This window comes from Saimiri boliviensis, chromosome 14 (assembly GCF_048565385.1).
Source record: "Saimiri boliviensis isolate mSaiBol1 chromosome 14, mSaiBol1.pri, whole genome shotgun sequence".
Classification (NCBI taxonomy): domain Eukaryota; kingdom Metazoa; phylum Chordata; class Mammalia; order Primates; family Cebidae; genus Saimiri; species Saimiri boliviensis.
In genome coordinates this window covers 17793450-17804238 of record NC_133462.1, presented here as the reverse complement: position 1 = coordinate 17804238, position 10789 = coordinate 17793450, and the positions used below count along the sequence as shown (strand labels likewise).

Sequence of the window (10789 nt, the reverse complement as noted above, 5' to 3'; positions counted from 1 at the left end):
GTGTAGAGAGGTTCAACCATGCTGGAAAACAGTTTGGCTGTTTCTTCCTTCCTTTTTTTTTTTTTTCTGAGCAGATCCCAAACTCAAAGTTTCTTATAAAGGTAAGCATACTGGGTGGGGCACAGTGGCTCATGCCTGTAATCACGCCAGCTTGGGAGGCCGAGGCAGGAGGATCACTTGAGCCCAGGAGTTTGAGACCAGCCTGGACAACACAGTGAGACCCTGTCTCTTAAAAAAAAAAAAAAAAAATTAACATTAGGATGGGTGTGGTGGTTCATGCCTGCAATCCCAGTACTTCGGGAGGCCGAGGCAGGTGGATCACCTGAGGTCAAGAACAGCCTGGACAACATGGCAAAAACCTGCCTCTACTAAACACACAAAAACTTAGCTGGGCATGATGGTCTGTGTCTGTAATCCCAGCTACTTGGGAGGCTGAGGCATGAGAATCGCTTGAAACCAGGAGGTGGAAGCTGCAGTGAGCCGAGATCATGCCTGTACTCCAGCCTGGGAGACAGACCAGAACTCTATCTCAAAAATAAATAAATGAATAAAATAAAAATTATTCAGGCATGGTTGCATGTACCTGCAGTCTCTGCTGCTCTAGAGGCTGAGGCAGGAGGATTGCTTGAGCCAAGTTGGAGGCTGCAATAAGCTATGATGGTGCCACTGCATTCCAGCCTCAGTGACAGAGAAAGACCCTGGCTCTAATAATAAATAAATAAATTTAAACATCCTTTTTTTTTTTTTTTTTTTTTTTTGACACGGAGTTTCGCTCTTGTTGCCCAGGCTGGAGTGCAATGGTGCATTCTCGGCTCACCGCAACCTCCACCTCCTGGGTTCAAGCAATTCTCCTGTCTCAGCCTCCCAAGTAGCTGGGATTACAGGCATGTGCCACCACGTCCGGCTAATTTTTTGCATTTTTAGTAGAGACGGGGGTTTCACCATGTTGGCCAAGATGGTCTCGATCTCTTTTTTTTTTTTTTTTTTTTTTTTGAGACGGAGTTTCGCTCTTGTTACCCAGGCTGGAGTGCAATGGCGCGATCTCGGCTCACCGCAACCTCCGCCTCCTGGGTTCAGGCAATTCTCCTGCCTCAGCCTCCTGAGTAGCTGGGATTACAGGCACGCACCACCATGCCCAGCTAATTTTTGGTATTTTTAGTAGAGACGGGGTTTCGCCATGTTGACCAGGTTGGTCTCGATCTCTCGACCTCGTGATCCACCCGCCTCGGCCTCCCAAAGTGCTGGGATTACAGGCTTGAGCCACCGCGCCCGGCCCGGTCTCGATCTCTTGACCTCGTGATCCACCCTCCTCGGCCTCCCAAAGTGCTGGAATTACAGGCGTGAGCCACCACACCTGGCCCTAATTTTTCGTATTTTTAGTAGAGACGGGGTTTCACCATGTTGACCAGGATGGTCTCGATCTCTTGACCTCGTGATCCACCCACCTCGGCCTCCCAAAGTGCTAGGATTACAGGCGTGAGCCACCGTGCCTGGCTTAAACATACATTTATATGACACAGCAACTCAACTCCTGGGTATTTATTCAAAAGAAATCAAAACCCACGCCCACAAAAAGACTTGTTCATACAATCTTTATTCATAACAAACCACACAAGAAGCGACTCACAATGTACATCGACAGGTGTATGGATCAGCAAAGTCATGTTCACACAGTGGATGACAACCAAAAGAAATGAATATCATGAAGAAAACACATGAATGAACCTAAAGCATTATGTATCCTAAGCCAGACTTTTACAAAAAGAGTGCTATACGTTTCTACCAAGTTTTATTTTATTTTTTTTTTAGACAGAGTTTCACTGTTGTTGCCCAGGCTGGGGTGCAATGGCACAATCTCAGCTCACCGCAACCTCTGCCTCCCGGGTTCAAGAGATTCTCCTGCCTCAGCCTCCCAAGTAGCTGGGATTATGGGCATGCACCACCACGCCCGGCTAATTTTGTACTTTTCATAGAGACAGGGTTTCTGCATGTTGGTCAGGCTGGTCTCCAATCCCTGAACTCAGCTGATTTGCCTGCCTCAGACTCCCAAAGTTCTGAGATTACAGGCGTGAGCCACCATGCCCAGCCTAAGTTTTATTTATTTATTTATTTATTTTAAGACAGAGTTTTGCTCTGTCGCCCAGGCTGGAGTGCAGTGCTGTGATCTCAGCTCACTGCAACCTCCACCTCCCAGGTTCAAGAGACTCTCCTGCTTCAGCCTCCTGAGTAGCTGGGACTAGAGCTGTGCACCACCATGCCCAATTAATTTTCATATTTTTCAGTAGAGACAGGGCTTCACCATGTTGGCCAGGCTGGTCTTGAACTCCTGACCTCAGGTGATCCACCTGCCTCAGCCTCCCAAAGTGCTGGGATTATAGGCATAAGCCACCATGCCCAAACTCTACCAGGTTTTAGAGCAGGAAAAACTAATTTATGAAGCTTGAGAGCCGATTAGTGGTCGCTACCCAGGCGCCAGGGGTGTGGCTGGAATGGGTGACAGAAGCGTCACAACTAGGCTGCACCTTGATCCTGGTGGTGGACACACAATGGGATGTATTTGTCAAAATTCATAAGCCAGGCGCAGTGGCTCACGCCTGTAATCCCAGCACTTTGGGGGCCAGAGACAGGTGGATCATGAGGTCAAGAGACAGAGACCATCCTGGCCAACATGGTGAAACCCTATCTCTATTAAAAATACAAAAATTAGCTGGATGTGGTGGCATATGCCTGTAATCCCAGCTACTCAAGAGGCTGAGGCAGAAGAATCGCTTGAACCTGGGAGGTAGAGGTTGCGGTGAACACAGATTGTGCATGGTGACAGAAGGAGACTCCATCTCAAAAAAAAAAAAAAGAAAAAAAAAAATTCATGGACCTGTACACTTGAAGAAATTTTGCAGTGTGTAGATGACATCCCAATGAAGTTGATATTAAAAACACCAAGGCTCAATTCTATTGTTGAAACTAAAAAATAATACAAAAATAAAATAAAAACACCAAGGCTAGGTGAGGTGGCTCACGCCTGTGTTCCTAGCATTTTGGAAGCTGAGGCAGGAGGATTGCTTGAGTCCAGGAGTTCCTACTAAGTGTAGCCACTGTGCCAACCCTTCCTTGAATTCCCAATTGGGAAATTTCCCAACAAGGAACTTTATGCCCACAAAGGCTGAATGACCCTGTCCCTACAAAAAATTTTTAAAAAAAATTTAGCCAGGAATGGTGGTGCGTGCCTGTAGTCCCAGGTGCTCTGGAGGCTGAGTCAGGAGGATTGCTTGAGCCTTGGAGGAGGCGGCTTCAGTGAGCTGGGATCATGCCACTGCACTCCAGCCTGGGTGAGACAGAGCAAGATGATGTCTTCAAAAATATATATGAGGCCGGGCGCGGTGGCTCAAGCCTGTAATCCCAGCACTTTGGGAGGCCGAGGTGGGTGGATCACGAGGTCGAGAGATCGACACCATCCTGGTCAACATGGTGAAACCCCGTCTCTACTAAAAATACTAAAAATTAGCTGGGCATGGTGGTGTGTGCCTGTAATCCCAGCTACTCAGGAGGCTGAGGCAGGAGAATTGCCTGAACCCAGGAGGCGGAGGTTGCGGTGAGCCAAGATCACGCCATTGCACTCCAGCCTGGGCAACAAGAGCGAAACTCCGTCTCAAAAAAAAAAAAAAAAAAAAAAAATATATATATATATATATATATATATATATATGAAAATGGTCTGGGTGCAGTGGTGCACACCTGTAATCCCTGCACTTTGAGAGGCCAAGTTGGGTGGATCACCTGAGGTCAGGAGTTCAAGACCAGCCTGACCATCATGGTGAAACCCCATTTCTACTAAAACTACAAAAATTAGGCCGAGCAGGTGGCTCACGCCTGTAATCCCAGCACTTTGGGAAGCCAAAGCGGGCAGATCATGAGGTTAAGAGATCGAGACTATCCTGACAAACATGGTAAAACCCTGTCTCTACTAAAAATACAAAAACAAATTAGGTAGGCATGGTAGTGCGTGCCTGTAGTCCCAGTTACTCAGGAGGCTGAGGCAGGAGAATCACTGAGCCCAGGAGGTGGAGGCTGCAGTGACCCAAGATCACACCACTGCACTCCAGCCTGGATGACAGAGCAAGACTCCATCTAAAAAAAAAAAAAAAAAAATATATATATATATATATATATATATATGCAAAAATTAGCTGGGCATGGTTATGCATGCCTATAATCCCAAGTACTCTGGAGGCTGAGACAGGAGAATCACTTGAACCAGGAGGTGGAGGTTGCGGTGAGCCAAGATGGTGCCACTGCATTCCAGCCTGTGTGACAGAGCAGACTCCATCTCAAAAAAAAAAAAAGAAAAAAAATTATATTTTTATATGTTTATGTAGTTAATTATTTTATATATATATAACTATAGATTATAGTAGATTATAGTAAAAATATTTATTACTATAGATTATATACTATCGATTTAATTACTATATATTATAGTAATAAATAAATAGAAGCAAAGAAAATGTAACTTCCAGAGGCTAAGACCCCAAGGAGAGGAATCACGTTCACTTGGGTGCACCATCTACTTGGTGTGTGACCTTGAACCACATCACTCAAACTTCGTGGGCATCACATCCCTCACTGGGAAACTAAGCATAGAGGATCTCCTTCAGAAGGTTGTTCCAGGGATTCAAGGAATGGTTCGCACAGGGGCTACACACAGTAGGAACTCAGGGAATGTTGCTGGGACTCATGTTCCTAAGCCATGAAAATAGGGTACAGTGGGTGGAGGGTGCTACAATTCATGCATAGAGGGGAAAAAGCCACACATGGCTGTGTGCAGGGGTCCACAGGGGGTTTCTGAAAGATACTCATTCAAAGAAGACCAGGGAAACAGCAGTATTCTCCCAGTAAAGAGGATAGATGCATCTGTATATATGTGTGCATTTATTTATTTATTTTGAGATAGAGTCTTGCTCTGTCACCAGGCTGGAGTGCAGTGATGCCATCTTGGCTCACTGTAACCCTTGCTTCCCAGGTTCAAGTGATTCTCCTGCCTCAGCCTCCCGAGTAGCTGGGACTACAGTCATGGGCCACCATGCCTGACTAATTTTTGTATTTTTAGTAGAGACGGGGTTTCGCCATGTTGGCCAGCATGGTCTCCATCTCGACCTCCTGATCTACCTGCCTCGGCCTCCCAAAGTGCTGGGATTACAGGCTTGAGCCACTGCATCCGGCCTTTATGTGCCTTTATAAATGGCAAACATGCAAAAATAATACAGTACAAATCTCCATTATTATGTATTTAATTTTTTTGCGGAGATGAGGCTATTGCTGTATTATCAAGGCTGATCTCCAACACCTGGCCTCAAGGCTGCTCCTGTGTTAGCCTTCCAAAGTGCTGGGATTACGGGCCTGAGGCATCCCGCCCAGCACAATCTCCAGTTTTGGTGAATCAGTCAACAACATGCTGTGGCCTGCACCTCCAAATACCTAACTATGTTTTCCACAAACTAGGTTAGGTTCCTACATGTCCACTGTCGGACATGTGAAAATCGGGACATGAACTCGTCTGGATTGCTCCCATCTAATCCGAAGGCCCAACCACCTTCACCACTTCTGCCAATAATATGTTCATTGCACTGTATGTTTCGAAATGTGTACCACATGCATATATTGTTTTTTTTTAATTTTTATTTATTTTTTTTTTTTGAGACAGAGTGTCGCTCATGTTACCCAGGCTGGAGTGCAATGGCGCGATCTCGGCTCACCGCAACCTCCGCCTTCTGGGTTCAGGCACAGACTGAGGTCCTGCCTCAGCCTCCTGAGTAGCTGGGATTACAGGCACGCACCACCATGCCCAGCTAATTTTTTGTATTTTTATTTTATTATTATTTTTTTTGAGACGGAGTTTCCCTCGTTACCCAGGCTGGAGTGCAATGGCGCGATCTCGGCTCACCGCAACCTCCGCCTCCTGGATTCAGGCAATTCTCCTGCCTCAGCCTCCTGAGTAGCTGGGATTACAGGCACGCGCCACCATGCCCAGCTAATTTTTTGTATTTTTAGTAGAGACAGGGTTTCACTATGTTGACCAGGATGGTCTCGATCTCTCGACCTCGTGATCCACCCGCCTCGGCCTCCCAAAGTGCTGGGATTACAGGCTTGAGCCACCGCGCCCGGCCTCTGTATTTTTATTTTATTTTTTATTTATTTATTTATTTTGAGATGGAGTTTCGCTCTTGTTACCCAGGCTGGAGTGCAATGGCGCGATCTCAGCTCACTGCAACCTCCGCCTCCTGGGTTCAGGCAATTTTCCTGCCTCAGCCTCCTAAGTAGCTGGGATTACAGGCACGCGCCACCACGCCCAGCTAGTTTTTTCTGTTTTGTTTTGTTTTTTTGTATTTTTAGTAGAGACGGGGTTTCACCATGTTGACCAGGATGGTCTCGATCTCTTGACCTCGTGATCCACCCGCCTCGGCCTCCCAAAGTGCTGGGATTACAGGTTTGAGCCACCGCGCCCGGCCTTTTGTATTTTTAGTAGAGACGGGGTTTCACCATGTTGACCAGGATGGTCTCGATCTCTTGACGTCGTGATCCACCCTCCTCGGCCTCCCAAAGTGATGGGATTACAGGCGTGAGCCACCGAGCCCGGCCTCTTTTTTTTTTTTTTTTTTTTTTTTTTTTTAAGAGAAGGGGTCGGCCGGGCACAGTGGCTCCTTTCTAAGCCCCTAATAAAATGTCTGAGGGAGTCTAATAGTGCGTGTCCATTTGCTCCCTCCCCACTCTCCCCTTCCTTGGTTGAGTCATGCACTTCATGTATTGCTCATCCATCTAGTCATCTGACCAATCGTCATAGATCTGCTTATGCCCCAAGCACTGATTTAGGGCATATGTTATCTTTACGGGGAAAAAAACAGTATTTGAAACCACTCGACACAGCCAAACGAAATAAAAGTGAACTCATTCAAGCAGGAGCCCCGAGGACTAGGAGAACCCAGCCTCTCCCAGGCCTCCTCACCTGAGCGGGGCTCCCGGTGACCGCCGCCCACCCGCTCCAAAGCCGGGCGCAGGAAGGGGCCGCCCAGCCAGAGAGTCGCAGGGGCCGAAAACCCCGGGTCCTGCACACGCCTGGGCCCCGCGGCGAACCTGGCGTCCACACCCCACTCCAGGTTCAGATTCAGGCCAGGCCAGGAACCACCCGAGCTTCTGCGTCCGCCTCGGTCCAGGCTGCAATGCGGCCGGCCGCCGCCAGGGGGCGGAGGATCGGGGCCCACGCCCGGCGCGCCCCACCAAGGCGTGGCTCAGGACCAAGGGGCGGGAGCGCCTGGCCCCGAGCACCCACGTGCAGCTTCCGCTCGCAGCCCGGGCCTGGCTCCTCCGTCCCCGGCTGAGACCTGCGGTCGCTGCAGGCCGAGGGTGCGGGCTCGGCTCGGGGCGCACAGGTTCCCAGCCTTTCCCACCCCAACCCCGCCCTGACGACGCCCTGAACCCGGACAGTGACACTGGGGCCGGGGCTGGACTTGGCGCCCGCTTCCCCGCCCGTCACAGTGACCAGGGCGGGGCCGTCGGGGAGGGCGGAGGGCGCGTGGGAAGCGGGCTCGCTGCGCCACGGAAACCCCGCGCCGCCCTTCGAGTCCTCCCGCTGCTCCGCACAGCCCGGGCCGCTGCCATCGCGTCTGCCCCGAGGCTGCGCAGGCGGGGACCTGTCGGGACTCCGGGAACAGACAGAGCCGGGAGACGCCCATCGGGCTGCCCAGCCCCACCCGGGACGACTCTGGGGGCAGGAGGCCAGGAGAGAGGAGGGTGGGACAGATGAGGGCCAGGGGGAGGAGGGACCCGGGGATATTATAACACGCTTTCCGCGCGGACAATTGGGGCCCACAGGTGACCAGAAAGGTGGGACTCATTGGCCCCCTTTGCGGATGGACCCATGTTGGCGCCCCTTAGATCTGCAGTGGGGACACCGAGACCTGCGGTGGGGACACCGAGACCTGCGGTGAGCACCTCCGCGCCGCTAACGCCAACAGATCCGCCCACCGCATTCCCGCCTGGCCGGCTTTGCACAAATGCTGCGTCAGGACACGCCCCAGGCCCACTCCCTCCCAGATGGCGACCCTCAGGCCTTCGTAGACAAAAATGTGTCCTAAGCACACGCAGGTTCAAAGCCCGCCCCCGCCTCGGATTCGCTGTGTGGCCCGCAGCCAGTATCTTGGCCTCTCTGGGCCTCAGTTTGCTCATCTCAGTGAACCGGACACAGACACAGGTGCGCCTCGGTCGAGTTCACGTTTTATTAGCATCCAAGGCCCCCGGCCCGCCTGGGCGCCCGCTCAGAAGATCTTCACCGAGTCCAGCTGCACGTCCCCGCCCACCTCCACCAGGCGCACGCGCGCCAGCGGCAGGCGGTGGCGGAAGTGGTGGTAGTGGGCGTCCCCAACCACGGCCTGCAGGGGAGGGTCGCTGGTGAGGATTCCGGAGGCCCGTGCTGTGGCCCCGGGGAAATCACTCACCCCCTCTGGGCCTCAGTTTCCCCACTGGGACAATGGGGCTGTTGTTCTAACTCTTGTCGTCAGGATCAAACCGGTTTACTGTGTGGCACAGCATGAAACGGCTCTTTTAGTGCTGGTAATGGATATTCTTATTTAAAGCGCAGCGGAGGGAGGCGCACTCGCGTAAGGCCTGGGTGGTGGGGGATTTGCCGCCGCCCCCACCCCCATCCTTGCTCGGACGAATTCCTGAGCGCGGCCTCCAACCCGTCCCTCCCCCTGCCTCCGAGCCCGGACCTCAGGCACAAGGAACTGGGAGTAGGGTCGGGGACGGCGAGTCTGGGCCACGGCTTCGCGCTAGGGCGCCTACCCCTTGGGTACCCGGCGGGGGCCGCCTCGTCCTGACCCTGCTGTCTCGCTGGGGCCCGGGTGGGAGTTGCTTAGGCGAGGGAGGGGGGTTCTGGGGACGCGCCGGTCCCGCCTTGGCCACGCCTCCTCCACCCCTCCGCCCTCCTGGCCTTTTCTCTCTATCCCGGAGCTGCGCGGAACCCTCTGCTCCAGGGACCTAGGTCTCGGCGTCCATGCCCCTGTGGCAGAGACGCACCTTGAAGCCGTCGTCGGACGCGATGATGAGCACCTCGAAGGGCTGTCCGCGCTGGAAGGGAACGCCCGGCCCGCGCTCCTCGCGGCCCCAGGAGCCTTGCTCCAGGCTGTTGAAGACCACCTCGGAGGTGTCCAGCCGAGGGTTGAAATGCAGAACCGCATCGGAGCCCTGCTCCTCCCCGCACAGCAGGTTTACATGGAACCTGGAAGTGGGGGGTGGTGGCAGTCAGGACTCAGAAACCACCCTGACCAAGAAATACTGACGGGCGAGGGAGACTGATGTCTACAATTTACTTCGAATGAATAAGTAAATGAAATGGTGGCTGTGTGCAGTGGCTCACCCTGTAATCCCAGCACTCTGGGAGGTGGAGAAGGGGGGATCACTTTAGCCCAGAAGTTAAAGACCAGCTTGGGCAACATAGCAAGACCCCATCTGACCAAAAAAACGAGTGAACGAACCACCAGACCAAAGTGAAGGGCTAATGGGCTGGGACTCCACATTCCCAGAGTACCCCCAAATTGACAGGGACCTGAAAAGAGGGACACATCACAGGAGAAGTGGCCAACTAATGGCCAGGGAGCTCAGTTTCCGAGGGCAGTCAAAATGTCATGAGGCCCTTGGGAGGAACCCACTCAGACCAAAGTAACTACCCTTAGGGCTCAGTGCCCTCCTCTCCAAAGAGCCTGGGAGCTGCCCATGAGGTCTGGGTGTTGGCCAGGGTGTTCCTGATGCCCAGGGAACCCTCAGGTTCTACATGACAAAGAATAACACCAAGAACCCCAGTATTTCCAGGGTACCCCAGAAGCCAGAAGGCCCAAAGTTCCTCAGCCAGGAAGCAAAGGACAACTTGGCAAGGACTCCCAGGGTCCAGGGTGTCTCCAGGACTCGGAATATTTCCAGAGTTCCCAGGGACCAGACATGGAAGTCACAGGACTGTATCTAGGAACCTTGAGATTGCCCAGGACCCCCAAATTCTTAGGGAAATTTAGGGATCCCAGCCACAAATTCATGGGGCAAATAATCAAATACATCAGATTTGAGGTCAGATATGGCGTGGGGACTCCTAGCCTGGTGGGTACAGATGACCCAGGGCCCCTATTTCTGACTGCAAGAATTGGGGGTCAGCTAAGCCTGGAATCTGCACCCTTTACCCCTAGGTACTGGAGCCTCACCTGCTGGCATTGGGAGGAACCATGCCACGAATTCTCAGCACCGTGCCAGGGCGGATGCCCTCGGGCAGCGAGGTCTTGTGGGGGACGTTCTGCAAGAGTGGGGTGCAGAGGCCACTGTGAGCCGGTGAGACAGAGGGAGGGAGGCAGAAGGTGGGTTACCCATCAGAGGAGCCGACCACGACGGAGACTGGCAGAAATCAGGGGGAGAGAAAAGGGTGGCAGAGAGGCAGAAAAGAAATAGAAATAGACAGGGAAAGAGATGGGGAGGGCAACAAAGAAAAACAGGAAAATTCTCAAAGAGGGACCCAGAGGAAGCCATGAAGAGGGAGAGGGGACAATTAGGATCGGGGGCCACCCAGAGGCCACAGCCCAGGACCACCCACGGTGCACCCACTGCCCACTTGCTCCTTTAAAAGGGGAGCCCCCAGCCCCCTCCCTACATGGCCCTGAGCTGGGCCCCGGGAGCACTCACGGACATGGCTGGGACAGGGCCAGGCAGCGGTGGTGGTGGGGACTGCTGGGGACCTTAAGTAAAAGTAGGGCGGGGCTGG

At 52.6% G+C, this 10789-nt stretch overlaps 1 protein-coding gene across 1 annotated transcript; it reads right to left on the bottom strand.

The window, feature by feature from the left end:
- Nucleotides 1–8253: 8253 nt before the first annotated feature.
- LOC104650101 (galectin-7) lies at nucleotides 8254–10782 on the bottom strand. The gene is made up of 4 exons (XM_010330949.3): nucleotides 10711–10782; nucleotides 10239–10327; nucleotides 9067–9268; nucleotides 8254–8420 (listed from the first exon to the last, which is right to left on the bottom strand). The coding sequence occupies exons 1-4, from the start codon at nucleotides 10714–10716 to the stop codon at nucleotides 8307–8309; spliced, it is 411 nt and encodes a 136-aa protein (XP_010329251.2). The 5' UTR covers nucleotides 10717–10782; the 3' UTR covers nucleotides 8254–8306.
- Between the last annotated feature and the right edge of the window lie 7 nt (nucleotides 10783–10789).